At 46.3% G+C, this 22,098-nt stretch overlaps 1 protein-coding gene across 2 annotated transcripts in view; it reads left to right on the top strand.

Moving 5' to 3' along the window:
- akap6 (A kinase (PRKA) anchor protein 6) overlaps positions 1-22,098 on the top strand; it is a 144,174-nt gene that overhangs the window by 9,015 nt on the left and 113,061 nt on the right. Inside the window, exons 2-10 of one of the 2 annotated variants that reach the window (XM_035168124.2) lie at positions 3,587-3,856; positions 4,610-4,781; positions 14,728-14,837; positions 15,121-15,262; positions 15,611-16,258; positions 16,515-16,871; positions 17,215-17,355; positions 17,438-17,581; positions 17,674-17,952. In XM_035168124.2, coding sequence (XP_035024015.1) covers positions 3,642-3,856; positions 4,610-4,781; positions 14,728-14,837; positions 15,121-15,262; positions 15,611-16,258; positions 16,515-16,871; positions 17,215-17,355; positions 17,438-17,581; positions 17,674-17,952 — 2,208 coding nt within the window. In that variant the 5' untranslated portion in view covers positions 3,587-3,641. Of the gene's footprint in view, positions 1-3,586; positions 3,857-4,609; positions 4,782-12,396; positions 12,790-14,727; positions 14,838-15,120; positions 15,263-15,610; positions 16,259-16,514; positions 16,872-17,214; positions 17,356-17,437; positions 17,582-17,673; positions 17,953-22,098 lie in introns of those variants that run through there. The other variant, XM_035168126.2, reaches the window with a different exon arrangement.

Raw genomic sequence — 22,098 nt, 5'->3', positions numbered from 1 at the left:
GGGGGCATTTATGTCCAACGTCCTTCTGTCCTCCATCCTCCCGTCCTTCTGTCCTCCATCCTCCCGTCCTTCTGTCCTCCATCCTCCCGTCCTTCTGTCCTCCATCCTCCCGTCCTTCTGTCCTCCATCCTCCCGTCCTTCTGTCCTCCATCCTCCCGTCCTTCTGTCCTCCATCCTCCCGTCCTTCTGTCCTCCATCCTCCCTTCCATCTGTCCTCCATCCTCCCTTCCTTCTGTCCTCCATCCTCCCGTCCTTCTTTCCTCCATCCTCCCGTCCTTCTGTCCTCCATCCTCCCGTCCTTCTGTCCTCCATCCTCCCGTCCTTCCCTACGTCCATCCTGCACAATATCTCAGAAATGCCTTCAGGGAATTTCCTCAGATTTAGACTCTGGGATGTTGTGGTAAAAACACGTTGGTAGAAATCGAGGATTTTGGTTAAAACTCAATAATTATTTTGTTAAACTGGATAAAAAGATGAGATTTTCTGTCCAAAGGGTCAAAGGTCAACTCCACTGGCCTGGTAATCCACACCATGAAGTGTTGACTGTGTTTCCTGCAGTTTGATTGGTTGACGGAGGCAAGTGGTGAATTTAGTTACAGCTTCTTCTCATGTTTATTATCATCAGTGGTGAGTAGAACCCAGAGTTCCTTAGAACAAGGGAGGACTCATGTCTGACTCAGTGAATTCAAACTGCTGATGAATGACAGTGAAGCGTGAGGCAGCAGAATCACGGAGGTCAGAGGTCACATAGGAGACGAAAGCGTCTCTTTAAGAGAAGTCGTGATCGTTAACCTCGTTACAGCTGATGGGAAACGATGACTGGTCTCAGTCATGTGATCATCCCAGTTCTCAGACTCTGCCTCCTCATCTCAGCTCCTTTCACATCCCACCGTCCGTCCTCCATCTCTCCTCTCTCCTCTCTCCTCTCTCCTCTCTCCTCTCTCCTCCTCCTCTCTCCTCTCTCCTCTCTCCTCCTCCTCCTCCTCCTCCTCCTCTCCTTCTCTCTCTCTCTCCCTCTCTCCTCTCTCCTCCTCCTCCTCCTCCTCCTCCTCCTCCTCCTCATCTCAGCTCCTTTCACAGCCCACCGTCCGTCCTCCATCTCTCCTCTCTCCTCTCCTCTCCTCTCTCCTCCTCCTCTCTCCTCTCTCCTCTCTCCTCTCTCCTCTCTCCTCCTCCTCCTCCTCCTCCTCATCTCAGCTCCTTTCACATCCCACCGTCCGTCCTCCATCTCTCCTCTCTCCTCTCTCCTCTCTCCTCTCTCCTCTCTCCTCTCTCTCCTCCTCTCCTCTCCTCTCTCTCTCCTCTCCTCTCCTCTCCTCTCCTCCTCCTCCTCCTCTCTCTCCTCTCTCTCCTCTCTCTCTCCTCTCTCCTCTCCTCTCTCCTCTCCCCTCCTCCCTCTCCTCTCTCCTCTCTCTTCCTCTCCTCTCTCTCCTCTCCCTCTCCTCTCTCTCCTCTCTCTCCTCCTCTCCTCTCTCCTCTCTCCTCCCCTCCTCTCTCCTCTCCCCTCTCTCCTCTCTCCTCTCCCTCTCCTCTCCCCTCTCCTCTCTCCTCCTCCTCCTCCTCCTCCCTCGCTCCCTCGCTCCCTCTCTGGGGTCATGTGACTGATGATTTCACTCGCGGTGACGCTGGTGATGTCACATCTGTTCCTGCCCACTGACCTCATCCCGACTCTCAGACACAGGAAGTGCTTTTCTCACGCTGCGCAGTGAGGAATGATATCTTTTTATTTTAAGTACTCACAGGATTTATAATCCGATCATTTAAATGGTTTATAATATCATGTAGCTGGAGCAGCTTGAAGGACATTTCTAAATTTATTAACTTTGACTTTGTAAGACTTTTATTAAGACACATTTCGTATTATTAGTATTTTATTTCATTCTTGTTAAATAACAGTTTTGACAGCGTCCTCCACTTATGCAGCAGCTACAGTTTTTATAGTTAGTGACAAAGAATGTATTAATGTATTAAAAATACAGAAGCAAACATCAATTCAGTGAATGAGGAAACTACAGCGTGGAGGTTCGGACCCTGCAAAGAGTATCGGAGCAAAGGAAGAGATCACGACATGATAACGTGTGTACGACAGGAAAACACACATCAAGCCTGTCGACGGTAAAACAGACGTCACGTGTCCGGGGCATCGTCACGTCACGTTTCAGGAGTCGAGGCCGTGAAGCTTCAGTCACAGCCCGATGTTCTGGGTTGTTCCTGTGAGTCAGACGGAGTTCATCACCAACACGTTTCTCTGCTGCTGATCGATGCAGAGGCTGCGTCGCCTGCAGTGCATCACGCTGCTGGTTACTGGATCTGTGTGTGTGTCTGTGTGGGTGTGTGTGGGTGGGTCTGTGTGTCTGTGTGGGTCTGTGTGGGTCTGTGGGTGTTTTTACCAGAATGATCAATGTGTGAATATTAAATCTTTGTTACCTCCACCTTTTCACCTCTGTCCTGTGTTTGTTGGTTTGCAACTCCACAGATTTCCACTGAACTCGGTGTTAGGCTGCTTCACGAGTCAGGAGAGAACTCATCTCATTTTGGATCGAGGGGCAGATCCAGGATTTCTTTTAAATCACTTTCTTTCAACAGCTGAATTGTTTTTCTCAGAGAATAATTGTTGGCTTGTTGGATTTAAAGTGACTTTACTGAGCATTATTATAGTTTTTGGACTTTGATTGATGTTGACGTTTAGTTTTATAAATCAGTGTTAACATCACTGAACCTGAATGAACAAATCCTTTTATTTGTCTGTTCGCTGCGTTCTGGCAGAACTCGAGAGGAGATGAAGCCACAGCTGAGATGACGTATGTGTGTGTGTGTGTGTGTGTGTGTGTGTGTGTGTGTGTGTGTGTGTGTGTGTGTGTGTGTGTGTGCGCCCAGTGCCATGCTGTGACAGCCTGAATGTGTTAGAGGACGAGAAGAGAGAGGACGACACAGTGGAGCGAGAGAGAGAGAGAGAGAGAGAGAGAGAGAGAGAGAGAGAGAGAGAGAGAGAGAGAGAGAGAGAGAGGGAGAGAGAGAGAGAGAGAGAGAGAGAGAGACAGAGAGAGAGAGAGAGAGAGAGAGAGAGAGAGAGAGAGAGAAAACAAACTGGTGAATGGAAGAAAGAGAAAAAAGAGGAAGAGTTTGTTGTCGTCCGACCACATGTTTGTTCTTCTGCCTCATGAAGACGTGTCTGGATCATTTAAAACCTGGGATTATTCTTTACTGCAGCAGCAGTGTGTGTGTGTGTGTCTGCGTGTGTGTCTCTGTGTGTGTGTGTCTGTGTGTGTGTGTGTCTGTCACTGTGTGTCTCCTCCATCCCCCTGGTTTCCAGCTCCTCTTTCCTCCAGATAATGGACTGTTTATAAAGCATGTGTGTTGGTCCTTCTGTACTCTGCTGCTTCCTCAGGCTCTTATTGGCCAATCAGATATATATCAGTGTGTATTCCTTCCATCTGTCCTTGCTTCCTTCCATCTGTCCTTGCTTCCTTCCTTTCCCCTTTGACCTCCTTTCCTCTCATCCTCCCATCACCCTTGTTTTCCTTCCTTGTCTCTGAATCTATTTTTCACCTCCACCTGTGTCTCTCTTGTTTTTCTCTCTCTCCAGTTCACAGTAACGTTCGTTCGCCCGCAGTAGGAATCCCGACCGTCTCTCTCTCACCATGAGCATCTTGGCTCTCTCACCCATGGCCCCCGAGCCTCCGTCCCCCATGGTCACCTCCGTCACACCCGTCACCCCGACCATGGACCCCCGCAGCTCCACCTCCCCCACTGCCCATCTCAGCCAGGCTCTGGAGCACCAGTCCCAGGACCGGGCCTCCTCGCTGGGCCCCGGCCCCAGCTATGGACCTCGTCTGAGTGGAGACCTCTCCAAGAGGTAACGCTTCTGAGTGATTACTCATTATTTTAGTTTGTATTAAGCTGCTTTCAGACATGTTCCTCACATGTTCTCCATGTTCTCACATGTTCTCATGTTCCTGTTCTGACATTTCCTCACTGTTCTGACATGTTCGACATGTTCCTCATGTTCATGTTCTGACATGTTCTGACATGTTCTCATGTTCACATGTTCTCTGTTCCGTCACATGTTCCTCACATGTTCCTGACATGTTCCTGACATGTTCCTCACATGTTCCTCACATGTTCTGGAGGTTCTGTATGTGAGAACAAATGTCTGAGTCAGTGTCTCTGGACATTTTCTGGATCTTCTCCTGCAGCCTCCTAGTAAAATGTCTGTAACATGTCAGAGTGAGTCCGTGTGAGAGAAGAACACAAACATCTCAGGATGAAGAAGAGGAGAAACACCAACTCCTGAAACATTTCATGTCTGAGAACTTTACAGTTAAAAGCTGAAGTTTGCAAAGCGAAGGTTAAAAAACACATCTAACGGGTCATAAAAACATTTCTGCTCTTTAGATTTAACTTATTTTTTAAATCATTTATATTTGATGCTCCGTACTTTCTGCCCCTGAACAGGAATCAGATGAAACAATCTGAGAAGGAGACACACGTCTGCTGTGTGTTGCTGTGTGTTGCTGTGTGATGCTGTGTGATGCTGTGTGTTGCTGTGTGTTGCTGAGCAGGTTGTCGTCAGTGTGTTTATCTTGATGCACAGTGTGTGTGGTTGCAGGTCAAAGAAACCTCCGCCCCTCCACACCGGAGCCGACTGGAAGGTGGTCCTCCACCTGCCGGAGATCGAGACGTGGCTGAGAGCGACCAGCGACAGGGTGACACAGCTGACTCACTCTGCGGGACAGGACGGGGACAACAGACACGTGGACGTCCACCTGGTGCAGCTCAAGGTAAACCTGTTTCAGCCGTCCCACAATGCAACACACACACGTGATGGCTCACTTGTCTTTTCAAACCGTCTCTGCACTAAGACCCTGTCGATAGAAACCAGGTCAGAGTCCGTGACCCGGATTCAAAAGATAGAAACTGAACCTTTTACCTGAATCTACCTTGATTTCATTATTTTAGTTTGGTTGTGTGTGTGAACTTTGCAGCGAAGGGTCCACTCATAGATATTGATTGACTTGGACTTGACTTATTATCTGAACTAAAGAATCTTTGGCTCCAACTTCCCTCAAAGGATTCCAGATAAAATACAGAGGTGTTCACTTCAGGGAATGACGCAGCACTTCTGTTCTTCTCCTGAGCCTCCAGGTGAAATCTGGACGTGAAACTGAAGGGGCCCATGTGCTAAATGCTGGATATGGTCCAAATAGCAAAACAGGAGCAGAGCAGCCAAGTGCCATCATATGTGGTGTGTGGGCCCAATGTGGGCAATGAGGGAGGGATGAGGGATGATGGAGGGATGATGGAGGGATGATGAGGATGATGGAGGTGGGAGGGATGATGGATGGAGGGATGATGGAGGGATGATGGAGGGATGGATGATGGAGGGATGGATGGAGGGATGATGGAGGGATGATGGATGGAGATGATGAGGATGGATGATAGAGAAGTGGTTTTGTTCTGTTGTCGTGAACAAGCAGACATGTTTAGCCGCCTCGTGTCATGAAGACACTGGAGCTTCAGTTGAATCAACTCAGGCAGTAAATTTCCCACAATGCCCCTCTTCTCTCCCCGGCCTCGGTGTGATGTAATGACTTGACTTACTCGGGTCACACGGTTGACCTCTGGTTGTGTAACTCCGGTCAGTGGGCAGGTCAACTCTATATTCATCATCATCGTCGTCGCACGTCAGACTCCTCCTCTTCATCGCAGGTGGATTTTATCACAACACAAAAAAGACATTTTGAGTTCTCGGCTCTTCGTGATTAATTTACTGCGTCTGTGAAGAATTTAAATCTCGTGAGTCTCTTTTTAAAACTCTTGGAGGAGAAACACTTGATTTACTTTATTCATGACGGTGTGAAGAGTGAAAAACGACAGTTTGGACACGTGAACGTTTATTCATGTTTATTCACATTGTGCAGATTCTGTGCTGTTGAGTTTTAGACAGTTTCAAACCCTGATGCTCATCAGGGTTTGAAACTGTCTGATTATTCACTGTTTCACTGTTTCACTGTTTCACTGTTTCACTGTTTCACTCGAGGTTCAGTTCACATGTTGGATCTGTTATTGATGAGTGTGTATTTTTAACTTCGGTGACTCAGATGGTTTAGATGTTTGTTCACCACACGGAGGCTCACAGGGTTTCTGTCCTCTCCTCCTCTCCTCCTCTCCTCCTCTCCTCCTCTCGTCTCCTCTCGTCTCCTCTCGTCTCCTCTCCTCCTCTCCTCCTCCCTTCCTCCTCCTCCTCTCGTCTCCTCACCTTTCCTCACCCTCTTCCTCTCATCTTCCCCTCCTCTCCTCTCTCCCCTCCTTCCTCTTCCCTCCTCTTCCTGTCCTCTCCTCTCCTCTCCTCACCCTCTTCCTCTCCTCTCCTCTCTCCTCTCCTCTCCTCTTCCTCTCCTCTGTTTCCTCATCTCAACTCTCTTGTCTATGTCATGTGCATGTGTGCTCTCTGAATTAAACATGCAGCAGCAGTCGTCTAGCAACATCCAGACACTGTGTGTGTGTGTGTGTGTGTGTGTGTGTGTGTGTGTGTGTGTGTGTGTGTGTGTGTGTGTGTGTGTGTGTGTGTGTGTGTGTGTGTGTGTGTGTGTGTGTGTGTGTGTGTGTGTGTGTGTGTGTGTGTGTCCTGATGTGTGTGTGTCCTGATGTGTGTGTGTCCTTGTGTCCATTTCTTTTATCAGCTTCTCCTGTTTCCTGATTCGTCACCAGAGCCGGAAACAAATTCTACTGATAAACTGAACTTCACCAAATAAATAAAAGACACAGTTTTTCTTTTTAAATAATTAAAACCAGGCAGAGAAGCAGCTGATTTAAATCATGTTAACGTGTTTTTATATGAAACAAAACCTCAGAAGTCATCATGAGTTTCTCTCTCGTCACCACAGTGAACTGACTGTGACTCTGTTAAATCTTATTGTTCAGTTTGTCTTTTCTCCATCTTGTAACTTGTGTGTTTAACATGTTGGAATAATTCCTCTGAGCCAATAAGAGCTGATCCTGTGAACACTGAGTCTCTCCCTGGTCGACAGCGCCATCTTGTGGTGAATATTCTGTATTACAACACTGTGAGGAAGCAAACATCACTGAAACACATTTGTTCAGTGTTTCATTAAGTTAAATAGTGAGAATTTGTTTTCTAGATAAATAATTGTATCATAAATTGATATTTGAATCATAAATATTTAAAATGTATACGTAACAACATTTATAATATATAAAAACACACGTACAGACTAGTGTTCACGTTCTGTATCTTCCCCTTGGAAAATACTGATCTCTGATTTGTTCCTTGAAAAGAGGAAGAAATACATTTACAAACACTTTTAAAGCTCATTAATTACACGTTGTCATTCATTTATTTAATTAATTTAATTTAATATAAAGATGTTGACAGGTCTGGTTGGCGAGCCCAGCTTTGTTGTCTCTCGGTACAGACCCAGGCTAACTGTTCCCCCTGCTTCCAGTCTTTATGCTAAGCTAAGCTAACCACGTCCTACCTCCAGCTCTGTATTTAACACACAGACGTGAGTTTACTGTTCTAATGGTGTGTTGGGATTAAAGAGTAAAGAGATGATTCAAACGTTTGGAGGAGATTCACCATCTTGATCTCAGAACTTGTTCCTGGACACGTTGAAATCTGTAGTGAAATGAATTTAGTTGTTAAAGGTCAGCCACCCGTTTGACCTGGCTCCATCTGTTGCTATGGTTACAGTTTGTTGTGTTCGTCAGCAGCTGATGTCTGCGTTTTGGATCGTGAGCTTCTCCGGGCACCGAGACGTCTGATTGGACGTTACCTCGACCCGCGAGCATTCAGGTTGGACTGGGCCTGTGTTTAATCTGACCTGATGGCGGGCGTGGCGTCGGGCGGATGGGAGCGGACTGATGTTTGAAATTTGGATTCACGCCTCCGGTGATCTCTCTTTCTCTTTTCTCTCCTCGCTGCTCTTTTCTCGCTTTGTTTCTTTCTTCTACTCTCTCGCTCGCTCTGCGTCTCGCCGTCATATTTATAATGCGTTTGCCTGCAGGGCATCTTTCTATAACCTGACCTTGCCACAGAGCAACTGTAGGACATGATTATAGTGATGCAACCACTGTGTGTGCGTGTGTGTGTGTGTGTGTGTGTGTGTGTGTGTGTGTGTGTGTGTGTGTGTGTGTGTGTGTTGCAGTGTCAGCCTCTCAGCCATTCTTAGCATTCGGCTGCAGGCGGCATGTGTAACAGCTGCATGGAGAATGTCCTGGGTCGCTCAGAGAGGGAGAGGCTGCAACACACACACACGCACACACACACAACACACACACACACACACACACACACACACACACACACACACACACACACACACACACACACACACACACGCACCATGTGTTCAGCAGACAGACAGACAGGCAGCAGTAATGTTAGTGATTCACACACCAACTCCATAATGTCACAGACGGAGATTTTTTCAAGAACAAAACATAATTAGGAAAATAATCAAGAATTTGTAACAATAAGAAAAACATCCATTTATTTGATTTGCACCACAATCTGTATGTTTTAGTATTTAAGCATTAAAACACTTCATTTTAGATCCTGTTGTATCTTTAGCTGCTGTGGTTTCATCTGTCAATCAAACTTTGTGTTATCCTCTTATTCTTTTTGTGAGTGACTCAGTTCAAGTCCCCCCGATCTCACAGGCTTTACTTTAGCATTAGCTCTCTCTACTCCTCTTGTGCTCCAGAATTTAAATCCTGTTCGTCGACATGCACCTTCAGGTTTTTACATGAACGTGATCTGTGTGTCCCACGAAGTTTTATTTAAACACGTCCAGGAGCTGCAGCGTCCGGCTGTCCTGATATTTCCGTCTCCTGATGTCACTGTTGCCGCTGCGCCAGGAATCCTGGGAGCGCATCAGAGCGATAGATATGTATATGAAAGGAAAGGAAGGAGGCGAAGACAGAAGGAAGCAGGAAGCAGGAGTCACTCTGGTTCAGTCGACCTTTTCAACTCAGGAAGGAAGGAGGTGATTTTTAGGATTTGGGATCAGGAAGTGAAGGTCGTCACGATCACAAACAAAGACTCAGCTGTAAAACTGAGAACTGAACTTGAACATTTAAATTTGAGGCTCATGAAAACCGTCGGTAGCCACAGAGAGCACAGATCAGACATACGTGACACAACAACAGGCTCTGCTGTTCAGTTCGAAGGACTCGTTGAACACTCGCAGGTTAAAAGTTTGTCAGTTTCCTGGTTTTACAATCAGAATATCTTATTATATTCATGATGAAACACCTTTTCTTTTCCAGGAAATAGCCTTAACCTTCACTTCTCTCCCCCCCTCTCTCCTTTGCTGCTCTCACAACTGGCAGCTGTTGCACTGCAGACGTGTGTGTGTGTGTGTGTGTGTGTGTGTGTGTGTGTGTGTGTGTGTGTGTGTGTGTGTGTGTGTGTGTGTGTGTGTGTGTGTGTGTGTGTGTGATCCTGGTCTTCGTCCTCAGTCTTTGAGCTTTAAACCTTCAGTGTGAGGACATTTAGTTTTGTCCTCACATCCAACGAGAGGAGTCGCCCTCTGATTTTTAGAGAATTCAGGTTTCAGAAACTTCTGCATAAGTTTGCATACAGATGCATAACAATAATCATAATGATTATATATATATATATATATATATATTTAGTTTTTGTTTGATAGGACAGAGTTGGATGTGAAAGGGGGACAGAGGGAGAATGGGGGGTGACACATGGCAAGTCGGAATCGAACCTGTGCCGCTGCAGAGGCTTGAAGCCTCGTTCTGGGCTTTGATATTGTGTGTTTTATGTAATTTTTGCCATAGGAATTACGCACAAAATAACACAACATAAAAGATTATTTGTTTCCTCATCTGGATACAGATCTTAGTTTAATACCAGGTGTGAACGGGGTCTTACGTAAAAGGTTTGTGTGTGTGTGCGTGCGTGCGTGCGTGCGTGTGTCTGTCTGTGTGTGTGTGTGTGTGCGTGTGCGTGTGTGCGTGGGTGTGTGTGTGTCTCTCTGAAAGTGAAGACAGAGAGACAAGTGGGGGAGGGTGAGAGAGAAAGGACAACAGATTGGTTTGTGTGTTTTAAGTGGACAGAGTGACAACCTGAATATACAGTTACACTGTGTGTGTGTGTGTGTGTGTGTGTGTGTGTGTGTGTGTGTGTGTGTGTTTGTGTGTGGGTGTGTGTGTGTTTGTGAGTGTGAGAGAGAGGAGGGGGTTGGTGAGGTTGGTCCTAAAATAGCCTTCCCAACTGTTGTCACCCCTCCTCTTCCCAACATCAACACCCCTCCTGCAAGAAGCAGGTCAACACACAGACACACACACACACACAGACACACACACACACACACACACACACACACACACACACACACACACACACACAGCATGTCAGTCGCTGCCACATGAGGAGCAGCAGTCAGTTGGTTTTTCTCGACAGAGGAATCACACATTTTACCTCCAGACAAACTTTCTGACTTTTCTTTTCTTAGTTTGAGGAACATTTTGTTTTCAGCTCTTTCAGATCTGTTCATTTGGAACTTTGAAAAAAAGACAGGATCCAAAAAACCATTGTGAAAAGGTAAGAAATCTCTGGTTCTGCTGCTCTGGACCTCGTCCAACTTTCTCCTGAATGAAACGTCAAAGTTTGATGAAGCTTCTGAATGTAGTTTCGCTTTGTTTTCGAGACTAAATTAGATAAATGAAATGTCCCTGTTGATGAATCAGTGCTTTATTGACTTCAGCATGAACCTGGTGTTTGTGGGGGTGCAGCCAAAACGATATTTAATGCAAAATGAATTGATTTGAAGAGTTTAAAGTATTTCTGAAGCTGTAGTCACAAGGAAGCAGCTTTTCAACAGGACGCACTTTTTTTTCTTCTTTTCCTATCAATGAATTTAAAAGTTGTTTAGAAAATTGATCTGTTTGAAAAAGCAGATTCTTGAATTTATGGATGAATTAAATGAATCCCACAAAAGGTAAAAATGTGTTTCATGGACATAAAACCAGCTTTAGATCTTCCAATAGTTTCATTTTAGTCTGATACACATGTGAAGTTCCAGATGTTGTAACAGACGTGAACATGTGAACAGGAGAAGAGGCCTCGACACCTTAAGCTTCTTCTCCCTGAGGATTTCCCTCCATTTTGCGATTTGGACGAGTCTGAGGCTCAGCGTGTTTGACGTAATGTTTTCATTCAGAGAAATGTTCTAAACAAAGTAAAGATCAGAGATTAAGTCTCTTCCTGTCGGACGCGTTGTAGCTGATGGATCCGACTCTGATGGATTTGCGTCGCCCCCCTCCTCCAGATGTGTGAGCGCTGCGAGGCTCAGGTTCAAGTTGTTTGAATGTCCGGCAGCAGATGACCACGTTCAGAACACGCCGGCACAGAGGCGGCAACCTGACACGCGAGAAACGAACATTTGGAGTACAGAAGCTGCAACTTTGAAAAAAGAAAAAGCGACCGTATCAAGTCTTTGTATCGCAGCCGCGGGTCTGGGTCGTCTTTGAAGCCGCTTAATTTGAATCCTCCAGGGGGGAGAAGGAGCACGAGAGTATTTGATCTCCAAGGTAGAACACGCTGCGCTGATGGGCCGGAGAGGAGGAGTTGAAGGTTATTGGATCGAATGGGTGCGGGTGAGGCCGAGCTGTCGCAGGAGGTTTGAACGCGGCCGCGCTGAAGCCCTTGATGTCGGCGGTGATGAGGGCGAGATGCGATTGGAGCTGAAGCGCGAGTCGACTTGCTTCAGATAGATTTCAGGCAATTAGAAACCCTGCTGGATGTATGGAGTCTGTGACTGACAGCTCATGTCTTCACTCTACGTGACCGGGCTGCGTAAAAAACATGTGTGTGTGTGTGTTTTATTAAAATATGAAGTGTGTGAAATAGCAAGTATGAATTAATTAGTGTAAATCACACACGGAAAGTGAATTAAGCTGCAGGAGCATCTGGATAAAGGTTCATAGATGTTCTCCAACTGAATGTTAAATATATTACTAATATAAACACAAATGTCGTTTATAAGATTATTGTTCGTATTTATTTGCAATTTAGTAAATTAAGAAAGAGACAAATTAGCAATTTCTTTGTTCACTAAAGTCACTGGGACAGAAAGGTTCTTCAGAAAAATATACAGTCGTGCACACGCACACACGCACGCACACACGCACACACACACACACACACACACACACACACACACACACACAGCGGGGTCTCATTAGCTCCCAACTGTCTGACTGGACTGAAGATCTTCTAACAAATGACTTTAGATGGAAACGACACACTTGGTGTTAATTCAATCAGATGGGGCCTCTGTTAAGTGTGTGTGTGTGTGTGTGTGTGTGTGTGTGTGTGTGTGTGTGTGTGTGTGTCTGTGTGTGTGTGTGTGTGTGTGTGTGTGTGTCTGTATTAGCATTTGAAAGCTTTGTGTGAATTATTGAAGCGTCTGAAAGACAACGATGACATTTTCCCTGTTTTAGGATCACATGACAGTGCTTTGATGATGAAACTGTGTGTGTGTGTGTGTGTGTGTGTGTTAACTGAGTTCAAGTTCATTTTGTGTAGATAAAGAGGATCAGTATGTTTTTGTGGATTTGTGTATGTGCAGGATGCTTCAGTGTGTGAAGTGTGAACTGAGGTGACATGAACATGACAGATGAAAACAGATGTTGACCCACTGACCACAGACTGTAAATACAACTGGATCAGACTCCAGATGTTCCATCAAGTACAGGACCATGACTGGATCTTTATCTGGTCCACGTTCTCCACCAGCAGATCTCCAGGTTGTGGTTTCATCACAAACACGTTGAGGAGATCGTTGACACTTAGTCGTGTTGTAGGAGTTGGCGTAGTTTGGTCCTGGATGCTTCCCTCAGCTGCTGCTGCTGCTGCGGTACACACACAGTAAACTAACAGGTTTTGGTTCCACGGCGTCCAGGCTTTCTTTCCAGACCTGATGAACGAGGAGCTGCTGGTTCTCAGGTCTCTGTAACTTTCAGTTAATCTGTGAGGAACGTACGGCCCAGAGTCGGCCCACAAGCGGTCATCAGGGACCAGAACGCAGCCACGATGAGCTCTGTGCTGCGTGAACCTGAGCACCCCCCCCCCCACGTCGATCACCTGCGGGCGACATGTTCTGCAGCCGCCTCTTACAGTGGCGACGAATTAGCTTTGGAACGGTGCTCAGCAGGTCACACTGTTAGCCAAGCTAGCAGCGTGTGTGACCTACATTCTCACATGCCGGGCGGCGTCTGGCTGCAGAGCGGCGGGGGGTGTTGTGTTGTGCAGGCAGGTCACCATGGAGCAGCACGGTGACGCAGCGAGCGGGGGGGATGTAAAGTATCTGTCGAGGGTTCAGAGCCGAGTCGACCTCTTTTTAAAGGTCGTCTAATCTTAGCTCGAATGAGTTCAGCTAATCTGCGAAGGAACAACACGTGAGGGAGACAACTGAATTTAAAACATGAATCAAAGATGTATTAATGTTGTGCTCATTATTAGTTGCAGATACATTTTACTTTTCATTAGATTTTAAAATCTCACTCTGCCTTGTTTTAAATTACTGTTTCATTAAGGCGCTCTGTATTTTCCTTTTCGTGGCCTTGCACCAAAACTTTCCTAAACATTTCTAGTTTGAAGGTTCTGAAGCAGCTGAGATATGAAATGTGAGTAAATGTCAATATTTAGAACATGATTCCACTTCGAGGTTCAAACTGACCTTCCATCAGACCTGCGTTGTGTTCTTACATTATACTTTCAAACCTGCAGAAATCTGTGGTTTTAATCAAGGTAACGCTGCGTTTCATTGAGTCGCCAGTTGGTGGCGTCACATCCTCTCTGTGCACGTGTCAGTGTTGTGGTGGCTGATGAGTGAAAAGAGACTTTTTATCCAGTTTGAAGTCACATTTTTGCGATAGACTTTTTAGATCTTAGTGGTTTTTAAACTCTTTATTTGAAGCAGATGAAGGATTCAGAGAAACAAGCAGCTCGACTATCAGCCAATCAGAGGCGTGTTTCAGCCGAACAGCGTCAGAGGTTTTTACTGGATTGAATCAGCAGCTCTGCTTGTTTTGTAGAGGAGGAGGTGACTGCATGAAGACTACAACTCCCATCATCCCTCACTGCTGCACCACACTGTCTTTAGTCATTGTTTTGATTGAGTGACCCCTAGTGGCACAAAATTGCATATTGTGCAATTGTGCTCAAAATCCTTTTCCACCCAAAACGTTGAACTATTCCTTTAATGAGATTAGTGTATCTCTATGTAGGAAACAGATATAACAAGACAATAGGAACATCTTATCATACACACAAACTATAATCTTATGATAGTGACTGGTACAGTTGTACCTAATAAAGTGGCCCCTGAGAGCGTCTTGCAGCCGCTGTTATTTTTGCTCGGTGTCGGAGTCGGTCCGTCTGAATCTGGTTTGGTGATATCGGTCAGATGATTGGAGCGTCACAGAGAGACAGGACGTTAAGTTTAACATATGAACCTGGAACTGGTCCCACGTGAACCTGACTCATGTTTAAAACTGGAAACATCCTCCTCAGTTCTGCTTTTACTGTATCAGATGTTTCTGTCCTCCAGCAGCTTTTATTATACACTCATGACTGTGTGTGTGTGTGTGTGTGTGTGTGTGTGTGTGTGTGTGTGTGTGTGTGTGTGTGTGTGTGTGTGTGTGTGTGTGTGTGTGTGTGTGTGTGTGTGTGTGTGTGTGTAGGACATCTGTGAGGACATCTCAGACCATGTGGAGCAGATTCACGCTCTGCTGGAGACGGAGTTCTCCCTGAAGCTTCTGTCTTACTCCGTCAACATCATCGTGGACATCAGGTGAGCTGAGAGTTTTCACTGCTGATGCTGATGAGTTCAGATGTTCCAGCTCAGCTTCGTCTTCTGTGACTTTCTTCTCTTGGGTTTAGAAAAACAAACTAACGACTTCTTCTTTATTGTTTTGTTCCTTATTTTCTCGCACGTAAAGCAACTAATTCTAAAGTAAAAGTTTCTCTTCTGTCGGACCTGGAGCTCAGTCAGCTGCAGCCACTGTGCAGTTTATTAATATCTAGAATGGAGGAGCTGTCATTAAAAGCTGGTGTCGTCATGTCTCGTGGTGCAGGACGGTGCAGCTGCTGTGGCACCAGCTCAGAGTGTCCGTCCTCGTCCTGAAGGAGCGTCTCCTCCAGGGTCTGCAGGACTCCAACGGAAACTACACCCGTCAGACGGACATCCTGCAGGCCTTCAGCCAGGACCAGCATCAGGTAACACACACAACAGACACACACACAACAGACACACACACACATAGATAGTCTATATGTGTTCACTGTTCTTCAAGATGATTCCTGAACTACCTGTAAGTTCACAGAAGATGCAGCCACTGACAGAATCTCCTTAAAACTGAATTTGAAGTTTCCCCAAAACAAATTAGATAAATTGCAGCTCCTTAAAATAAGTCAAAGATTTATCTTGTGTCTTGATTTTGATAATTTCAGTGATAGATTCTGTACAATCAGATTGCACTGATTTTATATATTGATCCAATGATTTGTTTCGACTCAAACAACGAACGATAACAGATATTAAAGTTTGGACTCCTTCCTCTCCAGACTCGTCTGGATGCGCTGACCGAGGTGGACGACTGCGGTCAGCTGACCATTCGCTGCAGCCAGGACTACTTCTCTTTAGACTGTGGTATCACCGCCTTTGAGCTGAGCGACTACAGCCCGGGTGACGAGCCCGAGGCGCAGGGAGCAGAACCGGACGACCAGGACCCCTCCCAGGACCAGGAGCTCCATCGGGCCCAGAGCCCCCTCCCAGAACTGGGGTCAGTGGAGAGCGAAGGACCCTCCCCCTCAAACCCAGAACTCTGTAACAGTTTACCTGAACTCACCACGCCTGGTGACTTCATAAACCACAACCATTCTCCGTCATTATTACCCATAATTCAGTGTGGCACGCCCAGCCACAGTGAAGGTGCCAAGCGCCCCCTGCAGGGCGTGAGCCACAGCACTGAGGTGTCACCCACTCAGCCATCACTCCCCAAGAGGGCGGCCCTGTACTCAGACAGAAGAACCAGGGGCGAGAACACAAGGGGAGGTTCTGGGAAGGTCAGCCCGCTCTCTGGCCTCCAGTTCCAGGCCGAGCTGAGCCGAAGCACCCCCTCTCTCATGGATCCTCCAGACCGCTCCAAGTTCTGGTTGGAACTGGACTCGGTTTATCCAGAAAATGTTTCACTGTCCTACGAGAGCCTGCAGGTTTGTCTCTTCTAATTAAGACTTTAAAGATAGTAACAAGTTATTTACTGGCTGAATCACAAACATGTTGAAGACACTCTTTAAGATATTTATATAAAACATGATGACGTTGGGTGTGGAAACTAGAATCACCAGTTCCAGGATCTTTTTGAAATTCAATACAGAAAATGATTGCATGAGACGTGTTTGGGTCATTTGTGCAGAACAGAAGTTTTAATAATCTGCCTCTTGATTTCCCTTCTGCTTTGTAAACCAGGTCATGAACGGGCGAAACCTGCAGAGAAACCACGTGAGCTCCAGACACGGTGGACGTTTCGACGGCCGCATGCAGAGACCGCTGACCGACCAGAGGAGCTCATCTGTGGCCGGACCGAACCTCAACGCCCCCCTGCCTCCACTGGAGCCTGTGTCTCAGGATGAAATATCAGACCAAATGGAAAGGACGCAGAAGGAGACACATGCACACAGCGAGGGGGACTCTGACTCCTCGTTGCCCTCACCCATGAGGGAGCAGCTCCTCTCTTCAGACCTGGAGGTGTCTAGAGAGGAGTCAGACCCCCGACCACCTCCCGGCAAGACGGCGGTCTGGATCGTGAAGCGCCAGGAGCAGAAGGTGAAGCTTTACTTATTTTGTCGAGGAGAATTTGGAGAGTTGAGTTTGTTTTTATGAGGTTTATTTTAGTCGGAGGGATTAATCCACAAATTAATTCTGATTTCACACAGAAGGAAAAGTTTCCACATCAGATTTGGTAGAATTTACTTTTGCTAAAATGTTAAAATTAATCAAAAACTACACGTGAAGTTTGGACTTAATTTATCAACACATTAATGTTGAAGGACAGAAAAAACCTGTAAATGTCACAGTGCAAAGGGGAAATGTGATATAATCTGTGTTAACCCAATCAGCTGTGATCATCACTCATGAACTGTGTTTACCGTCTGTTCTCCTCCACCAGGGGGTGCTGGTTTCACCCAGAGCCAGTCCAGACCGGGAGCACTGGTATGGGTCAGAAGAGTTTCTGGCTCTCCCCGCTCAGCTCCGGAAGACGGAGATGCTCACTATGAAACTGGAAAGTCTGGCTCAGTCCATCCCGCTGGTGAGATCAGATTAACTTATTTCTGCTTCTGACTCAACGATCATGAAATTCTTTTGTTGAAACTTTGAACTTGCTCCTGCAGCGACCTGGCGACTCCGACCCGGAGGCGCTGCAGGACGTCGACGACTGGGACCTGACGGAGCTCAACACAGACTGGGACACCGGGGACAATGCGAGCAGCGTGGGCGAGAGCGGGGACGACAATCCCTCTCCTCTGCCGCCGCTGGTACGCGACAGATCTTATCTTTGCATGTTTTTGTCTCCATGTTGAAACACGCTTGTTGATCCCATGATGTCCTCTTGTCCTCCGTCCCTCAGCTTCCTTACAGACGACACCTGGTCTGCCGCTTTAGCCCCACCTCCTCCAGTGATATAGCGCCCTCTGTGGGCGAAAGCATAGAGTCCGGACCGTTAAGCGACCTTCAGTCTGAAGAGGACGAGGGGCGGGGCTCTGCGGAGGGGCGGGGCTCTGCGGAGCGCCCCCTGCAGCTGACAGCGTCTTTAATGGACGGACGTGGAGGTGTGTCCTTGGTGCAAGAGCTGCTGGAGGACATTCAGACTCACGACAAAGACCCCGACATCTGGAGGAAGATCGAGGTACCAACACTTTCTGCTCCTCTTCCCCAAAAGTTAATTTAATGAAACTATTTTTCTACCATGACTACTTCCTCCTCCTCCTCTTCCTCCTCCTTCTGTTTGTTGATGATGCTGTGTGATTGTTTTCAGTAGTTTGACAATCAGACTGAATTGCCATTTCCCTTTCACCTTATTATTTAGTCTGAGATCTTTGTATGTCGGTTTCTGCATCTTGCAGCTCTCACTAGTGACTGATGTATCTGAGCAGCAGCCCTGCACCTCAACGATTAAGACATCGACCAGGCTCCTGTCATCCCTCCACTACTGTCTGTAGTTAAATCACCTAATGAAGTTCTGTGTGGTTCAAACAGGATCTCACACAACCAGCTGCTAATTAAACCTCTCACGGGGCACCAGGTATTTGCATTTTAGTGCGGAAACATCCGTCCCGACAACAAGTTGAACAAAAATCTCCACAACTCGTTCCTTCCTTTTTGCTGCAGCCGCTTTGATGGATTGGAGGTCTGGTATCGGATCGTCCCGTGGCCCCGTTAATTCATCATCTCACTTCTAAAGGTCACGTTTGATTGGCAGGCGGATTATTGATGAGGCTGCCCGGTGAACTAATCAGTCATATCTGTCATATCGAATATGGTGAAATGTCAATAGCTCTGGGGATTTGTTCTCCTCGTGGCTGCTCGTTTAATTAGCACCATAAAGAGGCTCTGCTGCCTCTAATATATTTTTTATTGTTTTACTCGATTCAGATTATTTCACTCTCTCTCTCTCTTTTACTGCGTTATTACATTTTACGTTGCTGCTGTAACGTCATACTTTCCCCCTGGGGATCAATGAAGCTCCCTCTTATCTGGCGTGAGCCGGGTCAGGAGCCTGCAGACAGAATTAGGCTTTTATACGATTATCAGCGAGGACGGTCGGGAAATTTTAGGATCAATACGTGAATTAAAGGCATGTGAGGTGTGTGTGTGTGTGTGGGGGGGCTGTTCTTGGAAGTGGGGATCATTGACCCGGAAGGATCACAGGTCCTTCACATCACACTATGTCCTTCATAGTCCCAAACTCAGATATGATGCCCTGCATTAATATTCAGAATTAATGATGATTTGACTGATGAAATGTCAGAGCTGTCCCCTCCCCCCCCCCGCTCTTCCTCCATCCCTCTGTTCTTTCGTGTGGTTTGTGTTTGTGTCTGACAAGCAGCGGTCCGTGCAGAGAATCTCAGTTCACCACGTCTTTAATGTCTTCGACCTTCGATTTATTTTTGATCATTTATTCTGTAGAAGTTCGGCAAAACATTTCTGTTGCATGGAGCGAGTTGTTAGTTTGACGGAACATCTCTATGCATCAAAGTAAAATAATAATCCATTACCTTCTCCACATCTGTAATTCTGGCACTAAGACCAGCTGTGGACACTCTGGGCGTCAACCTGCACGGACCTAGACCCTCATGGAGTGAACCTGAACGCCTCAGACCCGACACGTATCTATATTCCACGGTGCGTTCAGGGACTTGCATGTGCAGCTTCCCCTGAATCACTCAGCCTCGCCCTGGTGCTCAGTGTTTCAGCTGCGAGTTCATGTGGTCTGTGTATTTTCATGTTCATGAAACATTTACATATAAGGTCACAGACCCGAGTCGCCCTCGTGTAAAAAATATTTAATTCCTAAGTTTTAAGGAAATAAACACACGTTCACAAACGAGCATAGAACAACTCAAATCCTGAAATATAAAATTAAACCCATAAAAAACACATCAGGAATTATGCTCTGCTGTACACACACACACACACACACACACACACACACACACACACACACACACACACACACACACACACACACACACACACACACACACACACACACACACACACACACACACACACACACACTCACTCACACTCTCGCTCGTTCCTCTCTGCTCCCGGGTAATTAGCTGATTAGCTGCTTAATTAGCAGCATGTAATCATGGCGATGGATGAGCTGCCTAATGGAGGAAGTGAAGAGAGGAGAAGAAGAGTCTCAGTGTGGAGGATGACATTCAGTCTCTCTCCGCTGAGTCTCTGCTGAATACAACCGAGCAGAATGAAAACGAGAAGAGAGAATGAAAGAAAAATCACCCGTCCAGGGAGGAGAAGCGGTGGAAAGATCAGTGCTGGAGCAGAAATGAATCAAATCCGGGAGCAGAGCAGAATATGATCTGTGGAGGAAGTCTGGTCTCCTCGTGGGGGGGGGTCTGGGCTGTGTTTGTTGTCGGAGTTGAGTAGATTTGATTTGAGTAGAACCCGAACCTGTCCCTTTATGGGAAATAAAATCGCTTACACCTGCTGTCAGAAGTGAAGAACACATTGTTTTCCTGCCGGTTCATTTTCAAACTGATGTTTCCTGGTGGAGCAAAGTGATGAAAATCTTCTGAACTCGGCTGAAGTCTTGAGTGAAACTGATCTGATCTTTTTCATTAACTTTGGTTCATTTATAAAAGGTTCAGTCAGCTGTGTGTTAACTCTGGATAACACATTAAACTCCATTTTAACAGTTTCCAAATATTTCTATTTAATTAAGCTCATTCTGCAAAGACAGAATAAAGGAAACAAAAGAAAAGTCTGTATCATATAAATGTTTTCTTTTATTATTATTGACTTTAATTACATCAGAATGCACCATGGGATAATAAAAAGTTTAAAGACATCTAAGACATATTAACCTAAAAATAAAAGATTGAATAGGACAGTTGACTTAAAACCAATATACTCAAAATAAAAAAGGGATATTTATATATTCATGCCTGATTTTAATTCTAAAGAAATAAAAAGAAATATAAAAATAATTATCTGTTTAAATTTTCCTCTGTTTTTAATTTCCTCCACCTCGTGGTTGTTCTACGTCTCATCCAGACGGTTTCCACAAACATCCCGATCCTCGTGAAAGAAGCATGAAGCTGCTCCTTGTTACCGCAGCGTCTGTGTCGACTCAAAATGGCGTCGACGGCAGACGGGACTCAGCTGATGAAAATAAATCCCGTCGTAGATGTTCAGCATCGTCTCTAAAACTTGATCTGTTTAAAAAGATAATCAGCTGAGCTTGTTTCTGGTTTCACTGCTTTACTTTCTCTCTCTCACTCCTTCACGCTGCCTTTGCTGTTGCACATGAATATTTGAGTTTTTCTTCTCCCCCCTTGACCGACTCCACGCTGCTGCCTCGACCTTGACCTTCTCATCGCTTTGCGTCCACGTCACGTAAAACCTGCGGCTCGTTCCCTGAAAGTTTATGAGACCAACGCAGGAAATGTACGTACGCAGAAACCCGAGGCTGCTGTAATTGCGCCGTGTGGGCCGCGGTGCCTGAAGAGCACCGACGTTCACGGGAAAGAAAACTAGAGGAGAAGCGGTCCGTCAGTCAGATAAGTGTCCTACACGTCATGTGATCACATTGTATGTGCTGTCTGGGCCGGCGTCGGCGTCCTCAGTGTGAGGTGTCTGTGTTTGGCGGCTCTGCGGCACGCCGGCCTATCTGCGAGCAGTGGGAGACAGACACACAACAGACTCGCATCAACACTCGTCTGATTGGCCCGGCGGGAGGGCGGGGGGGGCAGCAGAGAGGATGGGAAAATAAGAGAGAGGTGGTGTGTGTGTGTGTGTGTGTGTGTGTGGGGGTTCTCTTGTGTTTCTATAGATAAGCAGGTGAAGGTAAAGACGAGCGAAGGCAACACGCAGAAAGTCGACTCGTTTGCAGAGTTCTACCAAAGCGTACCAAACTTTTTATTCTCTGCATTTATTCAAAAACAAGTTTTAAGCAACAAACTTCTCACAGAACCAGAAGCACAACTAACAGAGACATACCAAGAGACACAAATTGATGGAGATGAAATAATCTATTTAATAAATCCAGAACTCTTTGTCTCTCGTGTCCGGAGGACCGTTCATCGGCTTCACACGTCGTCATGTGTGTTGTTCAGAACCCAGCGAAGTCCAGTGTCTGGACACGTGACACGTTCAATATTAACAAACTTTAAACGATCGTGTCTCTGTCAGTGGCCGAGTCTCATCAGTGTGACGTCACAGCAGCAGCAGCTGTTTAACTTCCCCTGCTCAGTTACTGCAGGTCACATGTTGGGTTACTGAGGCCGAACTGCAGCCAGCAGCTTCC

This window comes from Hippoglossus stenolepis, chromosome 10 (assembly GCF_022539355.2).
Source record: "Hippoglossus stenolepis isolate QCI-W04-F060 chromosome 10, HSTE1.2, whole genome shotgun sequence".
Taxonomy (NCBI): domain Eukaryota; kingdom Metazoa; phylum Chordata; class Actinopteri; order Pleuronectiformes; family Pleuronectidae; genus Hippoglossus; species Hippoglossus stenolepis.
This window is presented reverse-complemented; position numbering and strand designations above follow the sequence as displayed.